A 26,659-nucleotide genomic window follows, 5' to 3' on the forward strand; every position below is an offset into this window, starting at 1 on the left:
TTAATAACTAATTTTAATGTATACGTATAACTTGATTCTATACCATCTTGGTTTTTTAGTTTTTACTTTCTATGGTCTTTCAGGTTTCAAGACAAAATGCACATGATACGCAGAGAATCTACGATAAAATGGTGAAAATTAAATATCTACCAATAATGCTGTTTCTGTTTATACTCAATTTCCACATTTGTTTTTCTTACTATATATTTTTTTCACATTTATTTTAATCTGGTCTTTTGGATGTTTGCAGCGAAAATAAGTTTATTAAATATAACCCAATAATCTCCAGCCCTTAGATTGGATCGAAATCCATATTATCACGTGGTGGACCGTAGTATTATATCAAGAAAAAATAGAGGGACATAAATGCGTACTTCACTAGCCACCAAACATTTAAGAATTAAGATGATGATACAAAGTTAAAGACGCAATTGTAGTCCTAGTAAGCAACAAAATATCTTTGTCAAAATTCAAAAACACCAATGTCCCTATCTCATGGTTAATAATGTTAATCTATCTTCAAAAAGCATGTATCCAGATCCACTTGGGTGCTAGTTGAAAAATTTTATTACAATGAATTCAAGCTTCATGTGGGACAGTGCTTGTCACAGAGTAATTATTTTGTTGTATAAACATTTTCACTCTTATCCCAAGGTTATATAATACTACATCATGGTTATATTGTATAGTTGATTATTACATAGTATATAGTGAGGAAAAGAGTGACTAGTTGCATTCAAAGGAGAAGATGGGGATCAAAGAGGACGGGGAGGATGGTGTAGAGAAGAATGGAATCAGAGAGCCATTAATTTCTGACCATGCAAGCAACAAAGGACATCCATGGATGGTTTACTTCACAACATTGGTTGCTGTCTGTGGTTCCTATGAATTTGGAACTTGTGTATGTGGTTACTTCACAAACAAATAAATAATGTTTTAACATAAGAGAAGCATAGCATGATATATTGTTTGAAGAGTTTGAAATTGCAGGCTGGATATTCTTCTCCTACTCAAGATGCTATTAGAAGTGATCTTGGTCTGTCATTGGCAGAGGTAATTCATCTTGAATATTGTTGGTGTTAGCAAATTAAACTAACCATGGATTTGATCTAATTCTGCTTCAATTTTTGGTATGACTGCAGTATTCTTTGTTTGGCTCCATCTTGACTTTCGGCGCCATGATTGGCGCCATAACAGCCGGACCGATTGCTGATTTGATTGGTCGAAAAGGGGTAAATTAAGGGAGATTGTGATTTTTGGCATTCAAGGTGTTCAAGTTGTTTATGTGTGGAATGTTTTCAGGCAATGAGGGTGTCAAGTGCCTTCTGTGTTGCAGGCTGGCTTGTCATTTTCTTTTCTGAGGTTCTTTTTTCTTCTTACAAAACTCTTACACACTTTTCTAACACAACTTTTTTCAACTAACTTGACATATTTTTTTTTAAACTTCCATGCAGGGTCCAATACCTTTAGACATAGGGAGGCTAGCAACTGGATATGGAATGGGATCTTTTTCATATGTGGTTGGTTTCACTCACATTCATTCTCTTTTACTTGTCACTGTCACTGTCACTTTTTAGTACATTCTTGGATCAATGTAAATTTGTATTTAGATACATCGACCCAAGGATGTACGAAAATGTGAAGTGACAGATAAAGAGAATTGCAATGTCATTTAAGACAACTGCGTGTATGTTCAAATTATTAAACTCTATTTTGATGATATATATTTGATGGATTATATTATGTAAGGTTCCTGTCTTCATAGCAGAGATTGCACCAAAAGAACTCCGAGGTGCTCTCACTGCACTAAACCAGGTACATTTTGAAGAATTTCCATGTAATAATACTCTAGGTCTTTAGAAAAGTTAGTAATAATAATGTCTAATCTTTTTTCTCCACATTGTAGTTCATGATTTGTGGTGCAGTATCTGTTTCATTTGTAATTGGAAACGTACTCTCATGGAGGACTTTAGCTTTAATTGGTTAGTTTACTTTCCAATTTGAATGTAATTCCAAGAAGACTAGAACTTGAAACTCAAGATACTATGATGGAAGATTCAATAGGTTAGTGTTTGCACTTTTTTGCAGGCCTCATACCCACTGGTGTGTTGCTTTTGGGTCTTTTTATCATTCCAGAATCTCCTAGATGGCTGGTAAGAAATTAATTCACATCTGCATTGTTATTCTAAAGTGGAAACACCAAAGAATACTGACCGAAAATCGACTGCAGGCGAAGAGAGGGCGAGGAAAAGAATTCGAGACAGCATTGCAGACGCTTCGCGGAAAAGATGCTGATATATCTCAAGAGGCAGATGAAATCCAGGTTCCTATTTTATAAACACAATTCTTTGACTCTGATTATATGCACAAAATTAAGGATCATGCAACTTTTTGATAGGGTGTATGTAACTATGTATCATTACTACACAGGATTACATAACAAGTTTAGAACAGCTCCCAAAACCAAAGCTGCTGGAATTGTTTCAGACAAGATATTTGCGCTCTGTCACAGTAAACTATACTTATAATTCAAAATCTTTCTTTCCCTGTTGTAATGCTACCAAAAAAAAATCCCAAGTGATTTTTACTAATGTTTTATTTAATTTGTTGATGAACAGATTGGAATAGGGCTTATGGTATGCCAGCAATTTGGTGGAATCAATGGAATTTGTTTCTATCTCAGCAGTATTTTTGAGCTAGCAGGTAGTTTCACTCTGAGTCTCTGATACCTTAATATTTTTTTTTTTGCATAATTGAAAGCATGATTGGAATGTTGAATAAGCTTCTTGAAGCAAAGAAGCACTAAGACTTTTGTTTTGTTTTGAATAATGTCTGAATTTCATTATGTCATAGGATTTTCTGCATTTGCTGGAACAGTAATATATGCTTGCCTTCAGGTTCCTACTTTTAACTTATTCACCAATTCTTGGAAAATAATTTTTTTCCCTCAATAAACTAACTCACCAATTGATTTTGTTTTTTGGAGATTGTGATCACTGGCCTTGGTGCAGCTCTGATAGATAAAGCTGGCAGGAAGCCCCTATTACTGGTTAATTCAAAGCAGAGAACAACTCACCTTCAAACTTTGTTGGTTTCCTTATCAAAACTCTTTTCTTGTTTTCTTTTAGATCTCTGGAACTGGATTAGTAGCTGGTTGTATATTTACAGCAGCTGCATTCTACCTTAAGGTATACCCTGAATTTGAAATTTGATAATATATTTTATGTAAAAGGTGACAATCATTATTTTGTGAAGGTTCATGAAGTGGGATTGGGGGCAGTCCCTGCACTTGCTTTGATTGGCATACTGGTATGAACATTGATGTTTGTTTCTTGATGCTACTTTCTTGCATTGGTCTTTGAAATAAATAAATATTAACTCATTTTCTACCTAACTCAACTCTTATGGTGATACTAGGTCTATATAGGATCATTTTCACTTGGAATGGGAGCAGTGCCTTGGGTTGTCATGTCTGAGGTACTTGACAACTTAATTGACTTGTCTTCTGTTATCAGAATCAGCAAAACTTTGTTAAAGACATGAATCTTGCTTATTACTCTCTTTTTTGTGTTTTGATCTTATATAATGTAACTTTGGATGTGTCTGTGTTCACTTACTGTCTCTATTAGAGACATGGTTATAGTGACATGTTTATATATAAAATACATATATTTAATGTATTGTCAGAAAGTTAGGACATAGATATTACATATGAGATGCATATTTTTTAATTACAATTTTATCCCTTTGAAATTTCACTTTCTACGCTTGATCACTGACAACTTTTTCTTTATTAGAGGTAAAGAATTAAGAAATACATCATGTATGCATAACATAATGTGCACCATAATCGAACTAAACTATGCATACATAACATAATGTCTACCATTAATCGAATTAAATTAACATACTCAGATTTTTCTGTGTGAATGAGAAATTGAAATCATCCCTTACATATTAATGCAGAAACAAATACATGACTGAAAAACATCTAAACCCACAAACTACATGTATTCATATGCATCTATATCTGTGTATATGCATGTCTTCATTGTTTTGAGACAGTAAACAAACATAACCTTTTTGTTGCAGATATTTCCTATCAACATAAAAGGGCTGGCAGGGAGTGTAGCTACATTAGTAAACTGGTTTGGTGCTTGGTTATGCTCTTATACCTTCAACTTTCTCATGAGTTGGAGCTCCTATGGTAAATACTAAATACTAATCTCTCTCATTTGCAAAATAGAAAATGATCATTGGAGGTTGAATTTCAAGAAAACTGTATAAAGGCTATACAATTTTTTAAGTATCTCTTGTTGTGTGTGATATTTTCAGGTACCTTTATTGTTTATGGTGCAATCAATGCAGTGGCCATAGTGTTTATAATTGTAGTGGTGCCAGAAACTAAGGGGAAAAGCCTTGAAGAATTACAAGCTGCCATTAATGCGTAGGAATAGTGAAAAAACATGCAAGTTGATGATTGAATAAACTATTTACTAGCCATAATCATTGTTTGGTTGCTGAATTGATGAATTCATTATCAAGTGTTACAATTGTATTCATGCAAAGGCATCAAAGTAGAATTGCAAAGTGTTCCACAAAATATTAAAATAATTAGTTTCTTCATTAACATGTCTCCTTAATTAATGGAACTTTGCCCACAACACAAATTCTACATCCGGAGAATAAATTATAGAACATAAGAAATCAAAGAATGATATAATATAATTAATACCACGTTGTTCATAGGAAATAAAATCCAATGATGAAAAATTGTGATGAAAAAATTGACCACCATCTCTTCTGTATTAGTTATTTACAAAAATAAATGATGACAGGTGGGTTATCTTTTCTTTTTTATTTTTCTTGTGAATTGAATAATTTAAAATTTTAAAATATATTTAATATATCAAGAACTATGTCTATATATTTGATAATCTGAAGACTAATTATCTCTTGAATGTGAGTTGGCTAATAAATTATTATATACATAACACAAAAATTTAAATTTTTTATACTTATTTAAATATATGAATAAGCTGATCTCTCAACCAATTTAGAACATACTTGAATTATTGAACAACCCATTTATTGTCGTATTCAAATAACAAAGACCCACGGCAACCAAAGGATATTTTATATTGTGCTGCTGACCCACAGAAGATTTTTTTTCTATCAGAAGTGTGTTTTCTAAGATCCATTTATTTACTTCTTAGATTCCATCCAATACTGTGTGCGCAATTATTCTAAATATATTATATACATGGTTAGTATTGTAATGTTTTCTGCACACCTAGAAAGATAATATTGATATAAAAAAGTTGACTTTATAAACTAATGTCAGATTCATTATCTTGAATAATATTCTCCCTCTCTCTTAATCTGAAGAGGTGTGACATTTTGTAATGGTGAAATGAATCAGCAACCAAAAATGGCAGAGGAGGAGGAAGTCATAGAGAAGCTTGAAGAGTACACCAAGAACGCAAGGCATCACCAACTTGAGACTCTACGTTCAATCCTTCAACATAATGCAAAAGTGCTCTATCTCAAACCATTTCTCTCTAATCTTCATCATGATCTTGATGCTGATACTTTCAGAAGTTTGGTTCCTCTGTCTTCCTTTGAAGATTATGCTGACTACATCAACCATATGGCAGAACATGGAACACAACATGATTCTCCTCTTCTCTCTATTGATCCTCTTCTTGGCTTCTTTTACAGGTAGGTGCCACTTTTTCTTCAACAATCACATTAATTGTATTTGTTTTTGGCTTAGAAACACATGTAAATGTATGCAAGTGAATTTGGAATACACTATGATCCTAAGTCCTAACTTCTGAGCTTTAATTTGTATGTGATATGATACTTTTTTGCATGTTGCTTAATTTAATTTGATAACAGCTCTGGAACTGCCACCATGAAACCAAAATTGATCCCTTATTTTGATTCAAATCTTTGCAATGATGCCACCTTTCTAGCTATCCAATGGACCTTTCTTATTCGTAAGAGGTAAAATTAGAATTGTAATTTTGCTTTTAAGGATGAAACTATAGCCCATTCAAAAACTTGAAGGATCTTTCAATGCAGGTTCTTTCCTACAAGGCCTTCAATCAACAAGATCCTTTGGTTCCACCATGTTGGCAACATCACTACTGCGAAATGCGGCCTGAACGTTATGCCTGTTTCGCAATACATTTTGCAATGTGGCAAGGTCACTCCTCAAGAGATTCCTATGGTTTATGCTAGTCCTTCAGAAGTCTTTGTTGGATCGCATGCTGACCAACAAACCTATTGCCACCTTCTATGTGGCCTGAGGAATCTTGACCTTATAGATGGAATTGCAGCACCTTATTCCTTAGGATTGGTCAAAGCATTTACCCTTCTTGAGTCCAAGTGGGAACAACTATGTCATGATCTTGAACGTGGTTTCCCAAGTCATGAAATCTCAGATGTTGCAATGAGGGAAGCTGTAACAGAAACACTTGGAGGGCCTCAACCTGAATTGTCAAACAGAATAAGGCAAATTTGTGAAGATAATAATGGCAATGATTGGAGTGGAATTGCACATAGATTGTGGCGAAACGTTCGATATATAAAGTGTGTTAGCACTGGAATCATGAAGCAATATTATCCAAAGGTAAAGTATTATGCAGGAGAAGTACCTGTTATAGGAGGAGATTACTTTTCTTCTGAGTGTAGTGTTGGTTTGAACTTAGACATAATGCAACCCCCTGAGACTACAACATATGTGTTGTTTCCAAATACTGCTTACTTTGAGTTTCTTCCATTTAACATGAATCATGAAAGCAATAACAATGTTGCTGACGAAATGTTTGATCTTAGCAGTGTAGAGGTTGGGAAGATGTATGAAATAGTTGTTACTACTTATGGCGGATTCTATCGCTATCGTTTAGGTGATGTAGTGAGAATTGTTGGCTTCTATAATTCTTCTCCAGAAGTGGAGTTTGTGATGAGAGCACCAAAAGCTGCATCTGAGATTCTAACTGAGAGAGACTTGATTTCAGCAATTGATAACTTTCAACTTTCACTAAGAGGTGCCATGATGAGAACACAGATAGTTGAGTTTGCAAGTTTCTTAGACCAAGAATCAAGGCCGAAGCAGTTGAAGGTGTTCGTAGAAGTTCAAGAGGAATCTGATTTCTTGGAGGATAAACAAGAGGAATCAATTAGGACAATGAGAAGTTGTATTACCTCACTTGAAGGTAGCTTGGGAGCCTTGTACAAAGTGGAGAAGGTTAAAGGTCAACTTGGGAACTTAATGGTATTCATCCTAAGGCCTGGAGCATTTGATAAGTTATATGAAGTAGCCATCAGAAATGGAACACCAGCTAGTCAGTATAAACCACCCAAGATTCTAAGGAATCATGAAATTGTTAGCGTCTTAGAAAAGTATAGTTTGTGTGATATTAGATGATTCTAAATGAAACGATATTATTTGCTTGTTTAAAATTATTAGGCCTTGATGGAGATTGTTGACACTGAATAAGTTCAATTTACCAACATGCAACAATAATTAGCAATAGCTACGATATCATATCAGAGGCATACAAATTACTACAAATTGTCGACGAATAAGAAGGAATATATTCATACATCAACAAACAAAATCACGAGGATAATATCTCACAAAAAGAGTTCTAGCATCAACAATTAAAGTTCCAATATCCAATTTAAAAAAGTAAATGAGTTCATTCCTAAAGCTTGTTTAGTTCTTCTCTACGGTAATGTTACTGTTGTGTATACATGTACTACTAAAAAACATCTCAATTTGTAGTAGGTTCAGTTACCCCACCAGCAATATACATGTATCCGTCGCTGGTCTCCTGCAAGCTCATGTTCTCCAATGCTGCCTCTAAGGTTGCATTGGCCACAAGATTTCCATCCTTAATCTTGACGGGGCTAACCTCGGAGAGAAGGTACAAGCATAGTGCTTCACATACCTCTTGAAGCAGGGAGTGAGCCTCACAATACCCTAAAAGAAATTGTCCGACAACCTCACTTGGAGAGATTTTCATCTTCGGCAAACAAAATTGAGGTGCTGAGGATTGAACAAGAACCTCAGCTAAAGGCCCAGATGCCAACGGATCAAAAGCTGCAGCCTGCATCATTTCAATCAAACAATTTAAGAAATCAAGATTGACATCAATCAATTGTACTAAGAAAATATCAACTGAAAAGGGTAGATAATTATACATACAGGATATCCAGGTGATGATGATACATCACATTGGGGAGGAGGAAACTTGGATTTCAAGCTGAAAATCTGATTGTATATCATATTGATGTATTGATCTGACAAGTCAATCGTGCCAGACGCCTTCTTAGACTCAAACCTCAGTAGAGTCAACCAATTTAAAGCATCATTTAAGGCGTCCCCGGCAAGGCAATGACCTTGGATGGTGGTGAGATTGCAGAGAGAGCAATGTGGGTGCAGAGGGCTGCCAGGTTGAAGAGAACAGAGTGCAAAGGCATTTGAAATAACGGATGAAGCAGTCACGGCGAAAGGGTAGAGAAAGGTCATCACGAAGCATCTGATTGCGCAATTTGTGTAGCATTTCGAGAAGGCCTTCTACTTTCTTTGCCACGCTCTCAGAGTATTTGAGGACAAAGTAATTGTGCAGGGATTCATAGAGATTCAAGGGCTCACTCTTCTTCAAAGGAAGGAATGCAAGAATATGTGAAAACGGCGAATAAGACATCGAAGATGAGAGGATTGCCGAATCTGTTTGATAAGGGGGAGGCATGTCCCATGGGTAAGCCACCAGCTTTCCATCCTTCATAAGCTTGAAAGGATTGTACTCCGAGAGGATGAGGTCAACTTATTTTTGTCGTGGCTTGAAATTTATGATTTACAATTTAGATTTAAGATTTAAGATTTATGAATTAAAAGGTATGATTTAAAATTTAGGAGTGTACGGTATAAAATTTAACGTTCAATATTTATAAATGAATGTTTACCGTTTAAGTTATATGTATTTAGTATTTAAAGTATTAATTTAAATAATTTTTTTAAAATAATTGTTAAAACTTATTAAAAATACAGTTAGTAAAATAAGTATTTATTAATAAATATTTGGGAGTTAAATTTAATTTTTTATGTATGAATAAAAGAAATTAATTCATGGCGTTGTATGAAGCAGATAGATAAACCATCTGTGTTGGACCTCTGCTGCATAATCTTTTTGTAAGCTTAACAATTCACAAAACACAAGTTCAAAATTCAATAAGACAAAAAATATTGGGATCAAATAGATTAGTTCACAATCAAAATTTATTTTTACTTTTTTAAAATAGTTTAAACCAAAAACACAACTATAACCAGGCCTAATATTATTTTTAATAATTAATCATGACAAACACAATTTACCAACTTATTCTATATACTACCATCACATGATATTGATGTAATATATGAAGTATGTCAATTACTAGGAGCAGAAATTGTCTTTAACCACACACTATCTCTCTATACACTTGTCTCACAATCCTTTTGACAACACAAATATATAAGTGTAGAAAGAATCTTCTTTCTACACCATAGAACTCACCTAAAAAAAAGTTTTGGCTCATAAAAAAGTGCTTTTGTGTTGGCGTTCCTTTCATAAAATACGTTTGTTCACAATACCCGTTGTTTACCTAGCGAAATTGTTCTATTATATATTATTTGAGATAGAGTTAGTTAATGTCTTTGCATTTTGTTGAGACATTAATGATCCGTGACAACATTGGATATAGTCCCCACAATCCACATACAACAAATTCTGTTTGAGTAGCAGGACTTTTGTGACTTTTAACAAGTATGGGTTTGATTTGGTTACATACAACAAATTGTTATTGGTCATGACTCATGACTTTACCTTTTTACTGCACTATATAGCCCATTTAGCCATGATCACTTCATCATGCTTCAATTCAGCTTTTTTTTTCTAGTGACTACTACTCAGAATATTTCTGTCTTATTTATTCTTGTGTAGATTCTACAACGTGAGAGAAGATTACAAAACCAAGTTGAGGTTAGATGCACGCTAGAAAAGGCACTTGGATACAGGCCTTCATCTCTTGTTAATCCAAATGATAATACCATGTCCATTGTCCAAGGTAGATTTCTCTTTGTTTCTCTTAATCATATTATCTATAGCTATGAATGATTCATGGAATTATGTTACATATAATGTTATCAAAAGATCGAGCTTTCCTTCTTTTCAAGGTAAATAGTGTAGTAGGCTAGCTAGTAGCTTCTTTTATAGTCATTGAAGGATGAAACTCATAACATAACGTTCTTTGCTTGATTGGCCTTTGCAGGCTGCATATAATGTTGGTGGCTTATTGAGTTTGTGTAGCTTTTTTCCTTCCAATTGAATCCCGAAGGATTAAAATAAACAGGTCTGCTACACATACAAGTGTTTTTGTTTTACAAGTTATACAAGTTGGCCCAAATTCAACAAAAATGACGCGCACCACACTCTCTACACTCGAATGTAAACACCACGCGCGTTACTCAACCGTTTCACTTTTCCAAAGCGCGCTCATAATGAAAAACTCTTCCTCTTCTTCCTTAATCAATACAGAAACCCTTGAGATTCAAGCCACGTTCGAAACAAAAAAAAGCTCTGAAAAAACCGTTCAAGTGCTCGCGAAAATTAGAAGAAATAATCAAGAAGAAAACATTCAAATCTCCATAAAAAAAGACCAAAAAGAAGGAACAAACATCATTCAAGGTACTGTTTCATTTTTCTTCTAGATTTTTCACATTTCTGTTTCTCATTTCGAAATCCAAGTACTATATCATCGTATTTTTCTCTCTGTTTCACTGTTCTTTATTTAGATCTCATATTAATTTTCAATAAAACTCTTCAAGTCGTTTACGCTATTTTACGTAGTTCTAGTGAAATGATATTTGGGTGTATACATATAAACTCTGTTTTGTGAATGTTTGGATGTCTTTTAAGTAGGTTTGTATACATATAAACTCTGTATGGAGCATTTCTGGGTGTATATGGCAGTATGGAATGTGACTGGTGCTTCTAGTGACATTTTGAACTTAAATATCATTCTAAACTCGTTTAATTTATGATTTTACTTGTTTGGTTGAGTTGAATATGATTTGGAACTCATTTAAATTTGTTTAATTTAAAAAAAACAAAATGTGTATAATACTGAATTTGGGTGTTTGTGGCTAGTATTTGGGTGCACGTGACTGATTTTTGGGTGTTTGGCACTGGTATTTGGGTGTATTTTTTATCTATTGACAGTATTTCTTTAAACCCAAAACAATAGGGCATGCCCTTGGCCTCAATGCATCAGGTAACTAATTATAAAAAACCTCTATAGTTTCATTCTCTGTAATATATGAGTGATATTTGGGTGCATGTGAGTGATATTTGGGTGCATATGAATCATATTTGGGTGCATTTCAAGTAATAAATTGTTTTCATGACATGAATCGTGACAGAGATGCAGCGATCAAGGGAAGTGAAACAATGAGATTGTCGAAGCCATCTACAGCTTTGTTGAGTCCATATTGTCAAGTAGATTCTTATGATATTGAAAGTGACAGTAATTGACTTCAGTTTTATGTAATTTTGAAATAGTTTGAACACTTGTAAATTTTGTGAATATTTTATTCATTTGTATTATAAAATTTGTTTGCATAAATAAACTGTCTATACTCTATTAAAAAGCTGTAAATTACAGGTACATAGAAAATAAAGGAAAACAACAAAAAAATAAATATGACCAATTACTTTAATTATGCACCAAAATATAACCCGTATACACCCAAATATGTACCCTAAACCCCTAAACCCTAAAACCTTAAATACCTAAAACCCTTAACCCTAAAATCCTAAAACGCTAAACCCCAAACCCTAAACCCTAGACCCTAATTATGCACCCAAATATAACACGTATACACCCAAATATATACCCTAAAACCCTAACCGCATAAACCCTAAACCCCTAAACCCCTAAACCCTAAACCATAAGTATGCACCCAAATATAACCTGTAAACACCCAAATATATACCCTAAATACCTAAAACCCTAAAACTCTAAAACCCTAAACCCTAAACCCTAAACCCTAAAACTTGCAACCTTTGAATTTCGTTTTCCTCTCTAGTACATGTAATCAGTTGATTCTTAATTTCGTTTTCCTTCTTATTTGTGCACCGAACTCTTGTAGAAAAACTTGCAACCTTTGAATAATTCTTGTAGAATTTTGCAACATCGTCAAGGGTTTTAAAAGTCATCCCAACCTTGGGGACAAACTGGTCATCAACTGCACAGAAGGTCTGCAAAAATACACTAAAAAATACACTATATTAAAACAGAAACTAAAACAATTCAACTAAAATAATAAACTGTAATAAACTATAAAATGCACCCAAAATTTTCTTAAATGCACCCAAATATTGCTGATCTATACCCGAATGTCTGATATAAAATGGAAAAAATTCTTTTAATTCTAAGGAGAACTAGTGCATTAGATTCAATTCAAATAAGGAAGAAGAAACAACAAATATCACAGGCAAGGTTCACAAATTATTCAGCTAAACAATCAAAAATTACTAATCAGATTCAAATTCAAATTCAATTACTAAAACTAAATCACACCTCAGGAACTTCATTGAATTCAGTTTCAAAATCCACTTCGCTCTGGTTCACCTGAGAATCTGAAGTTGAATCATCCATTATCTTCAAACGCAAAACAAAACGAAAAATTTGAAGCACGTAAGGCAGAGAAAACGCAGGTAAAACACGAAGGAGAAGGCACAGAGAAACGCTCGAAAGAGATCGAAGACAGAAGGCAAGAAAACACAGAAGAAATTGAAAAAAGAAAACGAAATCCTTTTGAAAAAGGAAGTTATATATTCGCGCGTTGATTGATTGAAAAATCTGTTAAGAAGGTGTGTGAAATATACGTCCAAAGAAAAGCGCATTTTAGGAATAAGAGGTATTGAGGACTTGTAAGACTTGTAAAGGAAAAAGACTTGTATGTGAAAATTTTCTCTAAAACAAAAACTAGAGTACATGATTGTTATTATTAGCTTACTGCCACTCTTATACTCTATACTCTGCACAGTGAAAATAATATTTTTAACACCAGTCTATTACGTCAACAACAAGTTAGTTTGTTAATCTCTCTCTTCTTTTACCAAACCCGAAACATTTTCAAAACTGTAATACTAATTTTCAACAAGGTCGCTGATTATTTGTTATTATAATTCCTCCATTATTGCTGCACATGGGATATATGGGTGTAAGGAAGTTGCCTGAAGAATCAGAGCATAGAAAAGGACGTGTCCTTAATCCTTATAGAATTATATAACAATAAGCATATTATTTATTTATTTATATACGGTTGTTTGGTTTGGTTTAGTATATATATATACATGCAAAACAACCATAGCAGAGTATTCATATCTTCTTTCCTTTAAAAACACACCTCTCATCAATTCCGAAGCAGTAACAAGTCTAAACATTAAACAAGTGGCCCTCAGTTGAAGGGGCATGTGTGAAGACTAATTACTAACTCAAAACACCCACCTTTGTAAATTCTTCCTATGAACTTCCATTCCACGACTATAAGGTGGAAGATTATTTTATGTTCCTGTTATGATTTATGGCATTGTTATTTAATGATTTCTATAGTTCTGTCTATTTCATCAACTACTCTATTGTCTCTATGTACATAGTATGGTATCTTCTGCTACTCCTACCATGATTTATAAAGTCTTTCTACAACATTTTTAAGCCATTTCCTTTTTCTTTAATCATTTTACCTTTAACTAAATAGAAACATTTCATTGTCTGAATCATATTCATCTTTCTCACTTCAACAAAATTTATTTTCTAAACAGATATATTTAATAGTTTGAACAACCTAATCTGATTTTTATTTTTTATTCACTACGCTACATTCGACAAATAGCAGCGGTTACGCAGTCGATTAGCAGCGGTTTTTAACCGCTATCGAACGGATAGCAGTGGTTGATAACCCATTGGAAGATAGCATGCGACTAAATCTTTAGCAGCGGTTAATAGTAACCGCTGGTATAACCGCTGCTAAATGGTATTTTGTAGCGACATAGTTTTGCGACGGTTCTAACCGCTACGAAATCATAAATAGGACTGCTTGTACAACCGCTGCAAAATGCCATCTGTTGAAAAGTTCTATTAAGATATAGCGACGGATTCGTAACCGCTGCCAAATGTAGAGTTATAATTTTTTTAAAAAAATCCGAATTTATAATAATATATGCCAATTATTTTATTCCTTATACGTTCTTCCACTAAGTTGCTTTAATTTATTAAAACAACCAACAACCAATCAAACTAAAACACACAAAACAGAACAAAAATATATATGCAAAAGTGAATCATTATAATAGTAATTTGAATTTAGTGCTCCGATGTCTGTAAACTACAAATAAATATCTCAAAAGTCATTAGGACAGTGAACAGTTAAAAAGTATTCAGATTCCAAGATTTATCATTCAGATCATTAGTGCCAGCACATCATCTTGCATGGGATAAGGTCAGTACACTTCCCAAAGAATCCAGATCTGCAGCTATTTCAGGTGGCAAATTACCTCATTGTTGCTGGATTATGTATCTTAATAAATTTTTCATTGTCTGCATTTTTGCCTTCTCCTTTGCTACCTCTGCATCCATTTTCTGCTCTTTGCCTTTCTCTCTGCTGCTGCTGCCTTGAGTTCTGCTACCTCCGCCTTAAATTTTACAATCTCCATCTGATACTCCTCAATCTGCACACTGAAGTCAAATTGCTGTGGAATGTTACGAAAACACTGAGTGGGACATAGACCGAAACCTAGTCTACGAACTCTTCCTGGGTGCTCCTTTCCAAGCACTTGTGGAAGGAAATCATTCTGTGAAAATTCCTTACTGGAGGCATCTTGGCTCTTAATATGTTCAATTGCTTCCTGCAGACATGTGAGATTTGGATTTACATTAATTTAAATTCAATGGTGTTAATTACAAAAAGAAATTTGAAAAATTAAAGAACATGATTTACCCCAACAACACGCGCATCTTCATTCATACACGAACCATTCTTTTTTTTTATGACTCATGGTCCATATCTCTCCTCTACCAATAGGCCTTCCTTGTCGTTGCTCCTATAACATTCATCAAGACACAATCATATACTAGACAACACTATATTACCAAAAACAAGTCAAAATTCTGAAACTGAATTTAAATTAATTACTTCTTCGTATCTCTTTCTTGCCATTATTTTAGAACCTCCGGTATGGGTCTACAGTTGCTTTGAGCAATTAATGGCATTTTTTCTACACTTCTCCTACAAACAAAAAGACAAACATAAATGTTATCGGGATAAATTACTACAATATTAATGGTCTATAAGTCAGCCATGTACAACTTCAAGAAACACAAAATAGGATAACGTGAAGTATTTTTGGGTAGTAGTTTTTCCACCATCACAATAAATTCAGCATATTTAGTAGTAATTCATGACGGTTTAAAATCGAATACAATGAAATACCAACTCAATATTTGTTACCTGTGTGTCCTCCTTCAACCGATATTCAATAAACCATGTCCAGTGATTTGCATCTATTCCTGATGGCTTACGCTTGAGGTTTTCCTCAAAAGTTAGTTCTTTGTCATAAACCTTATGGAACAAATGATTTCTTGTGTTCCTCCAGGATCTTCATATTCTTTGTACAATTCCCCGCTTTATTCTCCCTCTTCTATCGTCCTCATAGTGAAAGATTCGCTACAAATAGTTCAGATCATAAGATAACACAATGTGCATGATAAAGATCTTCTATCAGTGCTTTCACATCGTCATTGTAACCACTTAACTTTAACTCCACATCCATACTACATTACAGAACTTTATACACGAAGGATCAAATCAACACACAAGCAAATATGATTAAGAGCTTTCTACCATGAAAACTTTATCCTAAAGGCTAAGTTCAAAATGCAAGTTTCACAACCAATATAACCATATAAAGAGCAAGAATCACATCCAATATAAGCATACCTAATCACATAAGGCCACATAATTTGGTCCACATAAAGATTAACAAGAGCTTATCATACAGACAAAAAATCATAGTAGGTGGACCTTGATCATGAACTTCAAGAATAAAGAGACCCTTGACAAAAATGGCTCAATATTGAGTATTTGTTTTTCAGTAATCAAAAGTTAGCTGGGAACAAGCACATGAAAGATACTCTTATCGTCTATATTCCCTCCTAACATACACCTTGTCAGTAACATGATCAAATCAAATCTTGATGGACCGCTCACTTAATCATACATGCCACAAAAATCATACATGCCACAGAAGGTTCCCAATAATGATAATGGAAAAATTACCTTCAAGATATGAGAAGAATCCCCTTTGCTGGACCAGCTTAGTAGTAATCAAGTATATATCACTTTATTAAATAATGGTATTAGTTACTAATACAATCTGTTAAAACTTTTTGGTAAAGGAACCATCAAATCCTATTAAAGGAATCAAGCTGAATCTCTTCTACAATAGTTTTCTACAGGCAGGGACAACAATAACAAAGTTGAAAAGTGAAGGGGTTTTCGGTCGGGAGGGTTGAGGAGGAGCAGACTAAAAATTAACAGAAAGAAAATATATAATAATTAACCACCTGAAACAGACTTACATATTATCAAAAGACACATCATTAGACATGAACAATTGTCGACAAAAAAATTCAAAGCAGTGAACAAAAAGCAACCCAACATGCACTATCCTTCTCTAATTTACCAGACAAAAATAGAAAAAATAGAAAACCAAAGAAATTCACCGACTGACGGAGAATAGCAGCACAGAAAAACAACATAACCAGAGCTAGTCAATAATCAAATAATCTCTCAATAAAAAATTAAAACCACAAAACATTCAAATTTTTAAAGTTAGGAGGGTAACGGATTCAACTTGTGCAAATGTGTTCCATATTTATTTTCTTCTGACATTTTGATTTAACCAAAAGTTATAAATAATAGCTAGTCACTCTCTAATTATTTACTATAGGAGCAGCTTTAACATTCTCATGAGGTTTATAAGTTTTATTATTACTATTGTTATTATTATTACTATAATTATTAGTTATATTGCTATACACGATGGACCGGATTAATTGGGGACTAAGCTATATAATAATGTAGTGCAGTTTACACTAAACAAAAAAAGTCCTTATATATTTATCGATATTCTCTAATAATTTGTATGGTCGATATCATGTGTGTGCGTCTTAATCTTTCCCTTGTACTGTTCATTTAATAGATAAAAAAGCATTTTACACTTGAAAAACGGTTGAACGACCCAAAAAAACTTCAAGCATTGGTAACGCCTTACTTTATCAACAAACTTAAAAATTACCTTAACCTGGTCAAACACATGCTCCTTGAAAGCCTTGTTCATTGTCTTCCAAGTAGTTTCGCAAATTGGTAACTGTTGAAAATCAGCCCTCAAAGTCCCCAAGAACCCGCTCAATAAGTCCGTTGCCTGACCAACTTGTTGCAACTCTCTGTTATGTCAGAGTATGATCTTCCTTCCAGGAGGAAGTGCTAATGCCTCCTTAACAGTCAGCTCCATACAAGAAGTCACGCCATTTTCTAACAGAGAAAAAAGCTTTAAACGTTAGTTTACTAAGAGAATTAAAATGCAAGGAGAAGAGTAATTACACTTTCTAAGAAACAAGCAAAAAAGAAAAAATACCGATGACATCAACAACCCAAAAATCAGTGTCCTTTTTTGCAGTTGGCATTGCCTTGACGTTCAACTTCATGCGCGGCAAACAAGTCATCGACATGGTCATCGAACGACTGGACCTCATTCGCCTCTGGGTCATAGTCTTCATCTTCTAAATGGTCATCTACAACTTCATGTAAATCCGGATGCTCTGTGCGTGTTGCAGGAGCTCAAGTGTCCCCCATGTCACTTGACAGAGCCAGCCGTGTTTCATTGCGCGGTGGTTGAAACGGTACAGCGTTAACACGAGATTGTCGAGCACCGTTGCCAGAATGCGGAGGTGGAGGCGCTCTAGCACGTCGCTGCGCACTTGAAGTATTTGCTCCCGTATCCTTCGTTCCATCCATGTGCTAAAAGCAAAGTAGTTAGTACATCAACCAATTTTTTTCAGTATTCCCACAAATTATATTGAATAAAAGTCTATCCTAAAAGGCAAATCAACATTTGAAATAAGTGTTGCATTACTTAACTCACCAGAGTAGCGTGGGTTTGACTATCAGAGGCAACAACAGTTCCGGCTACAGTACTAACGGTATAGCGATGTTTCCTAGGCATTTGATTAATCCTTTACACAACATAAGGTCATTAGACAATTAGCAAGAGAATGACAATGTAAAAATTAATAGTACGCAAAACTCACACCCACACTAACAGAATTCTGTAACCAAAATAGTATTTAAAAATTATCTTTTTGGTTCTGAAAATCGAACCGATCATTGAACTATGTTAGTTACTGGTTTATTAGTTTAACCAATTCTACCGAGGTTCAATGACCGAAAAAAGGGCTTATAATAAAAAAATTATAAATAAACACACCATACAATATAATTACTATCTAATATAAAAATTTAAATATCTTCAAAATTTAAAATATTACATATAAGAACATCAATCAAATTATTATTCACTTATGCATTATTATAACTAAGTCGATTGTTTTAAATCATAAAACATTTTAAAAATCTGTAACCACATCAATTTAAATAGAAACTTATTAAACTAAAAGACTAATTAATTTAATTGAGCTACTTCAAGTCATATATTTCCTCATTGAACTACAAGGCTGGTGATGATCAATTTTACTTTTTTATTAACAAAGGTTGATCATCATTCTAATAAATTTACAGCATAATTTCCTTCTTCTTTAATAAACCTTTACCAAAAATTCAGCACAATTTTTATAAAAATTAACAAAATTTCAGCTCAATTTTAACCAATATTGATCAAGTGAACTAAAATCAACTAAACATTCAAATCAATTATTCAGTCCAAAGCAGAGAACAATACAGCCCATGAGCATAGTTAATCATTCCATGAGACAAATTTCAATTTGTGTAGCACATTTGCACTAGTAATTCCTAAAAGAATACTGATAGCAACACTAAACAAGAAAGTTAGGCAGCAGAAAAATAGAGGACATGAGTATTGTGCAGAGGAATAATATCATAACTCTTGGAAGAAAGTTACTCCTTTAAACCACACTTGGCTAAAGTCTTATATATTCTCCTTAATTTAGGAATCTAACCCGAAAGCAGTAAATAAGCTAAAGATTACATAAGGTCAACTAATACATCTGATTACACTTCTTTCAATCTTGTTCTTGATCATCTTGATTCTTTAAAACAAAATAGTTATTCTCCTTTACAATCTAGGAAAAAATTGTTCTGAAAATAACATGAAGAACAGAGAACAAGAAATAAAAAAAAAATGAAGCCGTTAACAAAATTTTCATCACAAATTTAACAGCCATTCACCAGGAAACTAAAATCACCTAATCATTCAAATCAAACTTTCAATCCAACGCAGAGAACAATACAGCATTTCGTGAGCAGTTATAGGGTTTGGAGAAAGAAAATTATTCCAAGCAAAACATTTGTACTGAGCAAAAAAATGAACAGAGAACGAAAATTAAAAAAATGATGCCATTAACCTAATTTTTAGCACAATTTTAACATAAATTGACAATTTTGCAGCTCAATTTTAACCAATATTTATCAAGTGAACTAAAATCAACTAATCATTCAAATCAATGATTCGGTCCAAAGCAGATAACACGATTCGACATGAGCTTATTTAATCATTCCATGAGACAAATTTAAATTTTAGTAGCACATTAGCACTAGTAATCCCTGAAAGGATAATAACAGCAACACTAAAGAAAAAAGTTATGTAGCAAAAATATAGAAGACATGTGTATTGTGCAGAGAAATAATATCATGACTTTTGGACACAAACCATAAATTGTTATTATAAAGTTACTCCTTTAAACCACACTTGGCTAAAGTCTTATATATTCTCCTTAATTTACGAATCTAACCCGAAAACACTAAATAAGCTAAAGATTACACAAGGCCAACTAATATAACTGATTACACTTCTTTCAATCTTGTTCTTGATTATCTTGACTCTTTAAAACAAAAGAGTTATTCTCTTTTACAATCCAAAAAAAAAATATTCTGATAAAAAAATGAACAGAGAACAATAAATAAAAAAAATAAGCCATTAACAATATTTTCATCACAATTTTTCAAACCATTCACCAGGGAACTAAAATCACCTAATCATTCAAATCAATTATTCAATCCAAAGCAGAGAACAATACAGCATTTCGTGAGAGGAAACAGGGTCTGGAGAGAGAAAATTGTTCTGAGCAAACAATTCGTTCTGAGAAAAAAATGAACAGAGAACGAAAATTAAAAAAAAATAATCAGCTTAACATAATTTTCAGCACAATTTTAGAAGACTTTCACCAGATAACAAAAATCACATAATAATTCAATTCAGTGATTGATAAATATTCTTAATTAATTGTACATCAAGTGCAAACTTGGTTCAAAGTGGCCAGACATGGAAGGAAATAAAGAAAAACCAAATAAAAGAATACTTGTGATATTTTAGAAAACAAAAGGGAGAATCATGATGCCTTGAAGAAGGAAATTAAATGAAAAATATCTTCAAATTGTATATAAAGTTATTACATTCTACATACAAAAATTACTAATTCTAAATAAAATTAAAAAAAAAAAGTTAACTTCTACATGTTTTTTAAATATAAAATTAGTACATCTTTCGGTATATCTATAAATTTATTTTTAGTCAAATTAGCAGGTAACATGCAAAATGAAATTGAAGTCGTTTGGTTCAAATCAAAGAAAAATATAAACTTTGCCAATATTAGTAAAAGGCATTGATATTTGTTATGATCCCAAGTTCATATTGGGCAGATGATGACAAAGAATTATTAGATATTTCATTAACATGATCATGATATGTGCGTGTTATTAGTTGTATGTGTTACCATTATTAACTTTATTCAAAAGAGCATTTTGATCTATAGGCTAAGAGTTATGGTCGTGTTAATGAATTTCCGCATTTATATGCATGGCCATGGGGGTTAATATATAGTCTATAGACATAAACTGAATACATACATGTCAATGCACATTCCAATATCTTCTTGCAGTGTAGTAATTAAAGGTCATATAGAAAAGAGTTTCTAAACTTTCCATATGAAACGAAAGAAGATGATCGTATACTAATACCTAGAGCTAGTAAGCTACTAATGTTGTCAAATTGTCTCCGATTTATGGTGCATGCCGGCCTGACAAGTCGAACTCGGACAAGTGCATTGCCGTTGCCGAAGATTTGCGTGGATTGGTGCGAGTCTTGAACCAACTCCATAGGCAGCAGGACAAGACCATTGCTCTCCAGCAGCTGACTGGCAGATACAGGATGCTCTTCAAGCAGTTTCCCCATCATCTCTTCAAGTGGTTCATTCAACTTCTGCTGGTGAATATAATGCCCATAACCCTCCTAATCAAACAAAACAAGATCTCGAGTCAGTGAATTTGGCACTCTGGAGGGCAGATATTTGATATTTCCTATGGGACAGAATTTGGGCTAGAACATTCATAGTGATTGTGTGCAAGGACAAGACATATACCTCATGGAAAACAAGTGGTATAGCAGTTGATTCAGCTTGCAGTCTATTTCCACTTAGTTCCTGTAAGGAACATATGCTACGTTAATTTGCACATTAACAAATTCAAGTCTAGTCTATATCTCCACTTTGCTTGATTTAGGGACCAAAAGCCTGAAGCTTAATGGTCTAATAGTATGACAATGCCCAATTTTATTATTTTCCTAAATGATGGATAGTTCTTTCAAGGGGAAAGAAATCATTTAGTCTCATTTTGTGTTTGCATGTAGCCAAACTTCTAGTTTGTTCATTCTGACATCATCTTAATTCATTTGATATGATAGCACAATCATAATCATTAGCACAGCCGTTACATATGTATGAGAATGAATGAGGCTGAGAAAATTGAGATGATCCAAAGTTAATAGGTACCTTTAGTTGAAGCTGCAAATATTTAACATGGTCAATAACGTCGTCCAGTATATAAGCTTGACTACCTTATAGATTAAAAATCAATTATTGATATAAATGAGATTAAGTATATATGATCTGCCAAAGTATTGCTCAAAGATAAGAATGGTGAGATATTTTTGAAAGGGCTGTTTTATTTCATGCATGCAACAATCAAGATGTTGTACTTAAGTATTCCGTGTTCTTAAAGCAGAACCTACCAATAAAAGCTACTTAGAATCTTTATTTTCATTTTGTCACTTATTTCTCAGCAGTGAGATATCTTATTCCAGGTTAGGTATTCTTATGTTAATTGCCACTTTATTCACTGAAAAACTTTCCAAGGGAAAGGATAACACATCACCATGTTGCATTGACAACTTACTACAAATTACCTCTTCTTGATTTGGAAGCAAGTCGTGTGGTGCTTTCAGCTCAGCAATTCGTTGCCTGCGTTGCTATGATGTAGAATTCATGGTTAATGAAGATAAATTGTGTTAAAAGTTAAAAACATTGCAATATCCAAAATTTGAATTCAGCATGTGATCTTCAAATTTTGTATGCCTGGAGAAAACTAATAGTGGCATACTTGACTTACTCGGTCAGTGGCTTTCTGTCTTGCTGTTGAGCCTCTTCCTGGTTTAGGAAGGAAACTAGGTGTGCCAGCCATTACTGATGGATCAAGCTGTGAAACATTAGGATTATCTCCACTTGCTTCTGGTGTCCATTAAGCAGGAGTCTAGCACAAGATTAATGGAAATCATTATTATAAAGTCTTCAAATGATAAAAACTATACAGTATATTATGCTTGTTAAAGCATTAACTGACCTCACGATAGAGGGGATGATGATGTTGAGTACTTTCAAATTGCATTGCTTCCTGCTGGACTTCACTCTCAGCAGGTCTCCAATACCCCACTTGCTGAAAACACAGAATAAAATCTTTATTTGGGTATCATTCATTCTATGTACATTTATAAGCCGCAAATTTAACCAAGAAATAGTGAAACAACTAGAAGAAACTAGAGTACAATTATTGTGAAATCTTTGCTCCCTAATATTACTATACAAACAACATCTATGTCAAAATCACTTCTTGCAGGAAATTTTTTCAAACAAAATCACGTTGCAATGAAACGCAATTCTTCATATTCACTCAACTTAGATTTGAAAATGCTAATTCAAATACACATTCAGTCTTGCTGACTTTCCTGCCTTGCCAATGTCTACTTCATTGGAAGAATGAACTTCAGTTTTAAAGGTATAAGCTTTTCCAGGATCTTTACAAAAGATCATGTTGTTCCATTGGCATCGTTTCCAAATCAAGAGATGCATAATTGCTCCCAATCATATCCTCGGTCTTAGGCAGATAGTTTGAAGATTCAGTCAGATACTAAACAAACTTATGATGAGATGGTTTTGGGAGGAAACTCCACTGGCTCCCACTCCCTTCTTCAGTTGCAACAACATCTTGCATGTTTGGATCATTCTCAGCAGCTAACTTTTCTCGGATTTTAATTTTCGGAATGCATTTTGCCTAATTGAATAATAAACTTTCTGAAAAGAGATAACTGACTTTAATAATTTTAGATCTTTTTTTTTGGGTATACAATGAATTTACCAATATATGCAACAATAACTAGCAATAACTACGAAATCATATAAGAGGCATACAAATCACTACAAATTGGTGATGAACAAAATCAACCAACAAAATCAAGAGTTCTAGCATCAACAAACAAAGTTGCAACATCCAATAATTAAAAAAAAAAAAAAAGTAAAAAAGTTCATTCCTAAAGCTTGTTTAGTTTCTCTCAAGGGGAATGTTAATGTTGTGTCTCCTGCAAGCTCATGTTCTCCAATGCCAAATTTGGTGCCTCTAAGTTGCATTGGCCACAAGATTTCCATCCTTAATCTTGACGGGGCTAACCGCAGAGAGAAGGTCCAAGCATGCTGCTTCACATACCTCTTGAAGCAGGGAGTGAGCCTTACAATACCCTAAAAGAAATTGTTCAGTGACATCACTCGACGGATCATTAGTTGAAGCCTGCATCATCTCAATCAAACAATGTAACAAATCAAGATTGACATCAATCAATTGTACTAAGAAAAGATAAACTGAAAAGTTAGATGAGTATACATACAGGATATTCAGGTAATGATGATACATCGGATTGGGGATGAGGAAACTTGTGTTTCAAGCCGACAATCTCATTTTTTATCTTACTGGTGTATTGTTCTGACAGGTCAATCGTGCCAGATGCCTTCTTAGACTCACCCGGCAGTGGAGAGACCCAATTTAAAGCTTCATTTAAGGCCTCCATGGCAAGGCGACAGCCTTGGATGGTGGTGAGATCGCAGGAGAGAGCAATGTGGGTGCAGAGAGCTACCAGGTTGAAGAGAACAGAGGCCTTCTCCAAATGGATGTTATGCTGAGAAGAGTCCTGTTGCGGGTTGATGGCATTGTACCAAACAAAGACAGGTGGGTTGGGTGAGGCATTCATAGGGAAGAAAGGCTCAATCATGCAAAGGCATTTGAAATAACGGATGAGACAGTCACGGCGAAGGGGTAGCGAAAGGTCATCACGCAGCATCTGATTGCGCAATTTGTGTAGCATTTCGAGAGGGCCTTCTACTCTCTTTGCCACGCTCTCAGAGTATTTGAGGACAAAGTAATTGCGCAGGGACTCATAGAGATTCAAGGGCTCACTCTTCTTCAAAGGAAGCAATGCAAGAATACCTGACAACAGCGAAGACATCAAAGACGACAGGATTGCCGAATCTGTTGGATAACGAGGAGGCATGTCCCATGGGTAAGCCACCAGCTTTCCATCCTTCATAAGCTTGAAAGGATTGTACTCTGAGAGGATGAGGTCAACGTATATTTGTTGTAGATTGGGTATCGAGCGCCTGCAAATCCCTCTAACTAATATCTCAGCGACACATTCTGCATCAGGTTGCTCTGGGATGGATGATTCCCTCTGAGGAGCCTCTGCCTGAGCCAGATTCCAAGAATGCATCGATGAGTTACCAAAGAATCCCTCCTTCTCGGAAAGATGAGTTGCCCAGGTTCGGTCAAAACAGTAGACATGTTTCAGTTTAGCCGCTCTCAAAACATTATGTATCAGTGTAACTGCTCTAGCATAAAGCAAATGAACCTACATCATCATCGTCATCATCATCATTAGAAATTTAGAACGAGAAAATAAATGTAAAATCAATCAAGAGTGAAGACTGGCCGATTGATGGAGAGCGTAACGGGCGTCGTTGAGGAGTTGTGGCTGTAATTCGAGCTCGGAAGCCTGAGCGGAGAAGAGGGCGTGCAGAAACTGCGCTAAGAGGGGAGTCAAATCGAGGGTGGCGGAGACCACGTCCTTGGCAAAAACCTTCCAGAGTTGGAAGAAGAAATTGGCGGCAACTTTGAAGGCTTCCATTGCAAGGTGACGGCCAAGGGCGGTGGTACGGTCGTAAGAGGCAGCAATCTGGCTGCAGATGGCTCCAAGGTTGAAGACAACAGCGGCCTTCTCCAATTGGATGCCGTTGCGCTGTGAGAAGACCCCTTCCTCATGCTCAGGGTTGAAGGCGTCGTACCAGACAAAGATGATGGGATCGGCATCGGCATCGGCGTCGGCGTCGGCGTCGGAGGAGAGAGAGGTGAAGAGTGACTCAACCATGCAAAGGCATTTGAAGTAGTGGATGAGGCAGTCACGTTGCATGGGAAGGGAGAGATCCCCTCTACGCTCCACCATGTCCCTGCGGCATTTGTTTAGGGTTTCCAGAACGCTTTCAACTTTTTCTGCATCGCTCTCCGAGTATTTTGAGGCTACCAACTTGCGTAACGGCAGGTACAGCTCCACCGGATCAGTCTTCTTCAGTGGAATTGACAGCACCGTTTCCGGGTTCAACAACTGCCAAGACTGGTTGCTCATGTCGGCGGCGAATGAGGATATAGAATATGATCCGATTAGGAATCAAAGAATTGGAATTGGATTTCTCCCTCTCTTTCCTATTCTTTTAAACCTATTCGTGGATTTTTTGTATTTTTAAATTTATAAAATTTAAAATTTGAATACATCCATTTCAGATAATGGTTTTGGTTTTTGTTTTCTTTTTTATAAAACTTTTTTCTTATTTAACATTCTAGTTTCTTATTTTCTTTTAAACTTATGAAACTGAATTGATAGCTCGTTGTATATTTACAGCAGCTACATTCTTGTCACGACTCAAGTCGTGATTGGTGTTTAGAAAAATCTTCTCAAGTAAGCCTCAAAAATCGATATTACAAAAAACATAACAAATAGAATTTTCAATTATACTAAAAGGTAACACATTCTTAGCATCATATTTAAAACATACTCAGCATATTTACATAAAATTCTACTTTAATATTTACAGCAAGCACGGTCTATTATATTCATCTGGTAAAATATTTACAAAACAACATACTCAAGTCACTAAGGTCGGATCCTGCTTGTGTCATATAGAGCAGTTTAATAAGTCTAAA

The 26,659-nt window shown here is 34.6% G+C and overlaps 3 protein-coding genes across 4 annotated transcripts; 2 read left to right on the top strand and 1 right to left on the bottom strand.

The window, feature by feature from the left end:
• The first annotated feature begins 606 nt into the window (after window positions 1-606).
• On the top strand, window positions 607-4,626 carry LOC107492853 (sugar transporter ERD6-like 7). 2 transcript variants are annotated; one of them, XM_016113901.3, is made up of 18 exons: window positions 617-901; window positions 991-1,053; window positions 1,143-1,232; window positions 1,303-1,362; window positions 1,455-1,520; window positions 1,750-1,815; window positions 1,907-1,982; window positions 2,089-2,153; window positions 2,231-2,323; window positions 2,431-2,511; window positions 2,619-2,703; window positions 2,854-2,897; window positions 2,987-3,049; window positions 3,129-3,188; window positions 3,256-3,309; window positions 3,418-3,477; window positions 4,093-4,207; window positions 4,336-4,626. In XM_016113901.3, the coding sequence occupies exons 1-18, from the start codon at window positions 749-751 to the stop codon at window positions 4,449-4,451; spliced, it is 1,410 nt and encodes a 469-aa protein (XP_015969387.1). In that variant the 5' UTR covers window positions 617-748; the 3' UTR covers window positions 4,452-4,626. The 2 variants fall into 2 exon arrangements, with proteins under 2 accessions (XP_052107337.1, XP_015969387.1); XM_052251377.1 differs by lacking the exons at window positions 3,129-3,188; window positions 3,256-3,309; window positions 3,418-3,477; window positions 4,093-4,207; window positions 4,336-4,626 and adding an exon at window positions 3,233-3,251 and having other exon boundaries at window positions 607-901; window positions 2,987-3,087.
• A 644-nt stretch (window positions 4,627-5,270) lies between these two features.
• LOC107492852 (probable indole-3-acetic acid-amido synthetase GH3.6) lies at window positions 5,271-7,523 on the top strand. Its single transcript, XM_016113900.3, has 3 exons — window positions 5,271-5,721; window positions 5,902-6,009; window positions 6,088-7,523. The coding sequence occupies exons 1-3, from the start codon at window positions 5,414-5,416 to the stop codon at window positions 7,433-7,435; spliced, it is 1,764 nt and encodes a 587-aa protein (XP_015969386.1). The 5' UTR covers window positions 5,271-5,413; the 3' UTR covers window positions 7,436-7,523.
• Window positions 7,524-7,679: 156 nt separating this feature from the next.
• Window positions 7,680-26,103, bottom strand: LOC107492849 (uncharacterized). Its single transcript, XM_016113899.3, has 4 exons — window positions 25,395-26,103; window positions 24,300-25,313; window positions 24,086-24,202; window positions 7,680-7,925 (listed from the first exon to the last, which is right to left on the bottom strand). Exons 1-4 carry the CDS (start codon window positions 26,082-26,084, stop codon window positions 7,785-7,787), a joined length of 1,962 nt encoding a protein of 653 aa, XP_015969385.2. The 5' UTR covers window positions 26,085-26,103; the 3' UTR covers window positions 7,680-7,784.
• Window positions 26,104-26,659: the final 556 nt, after the last annotated feature.

The sequence above is a fragment of the Arachis duranensis genome, chromosome 6 (genome assembly GCF_000817695.3).
Source record: "Arachis duranensis cultivar V14167 chromosome 6, aradu.V14167.gnm2.J7QH, whole genome shotgun sequence".
In the NCBI taxonomy this organism is placed as follows: domain Eukaryota; kingdom Viridiplantae; phylum Streptophyta; class Magnoliopsida; order Fabales; family Fabaceae; genus Arachis; species Arachis duranensis.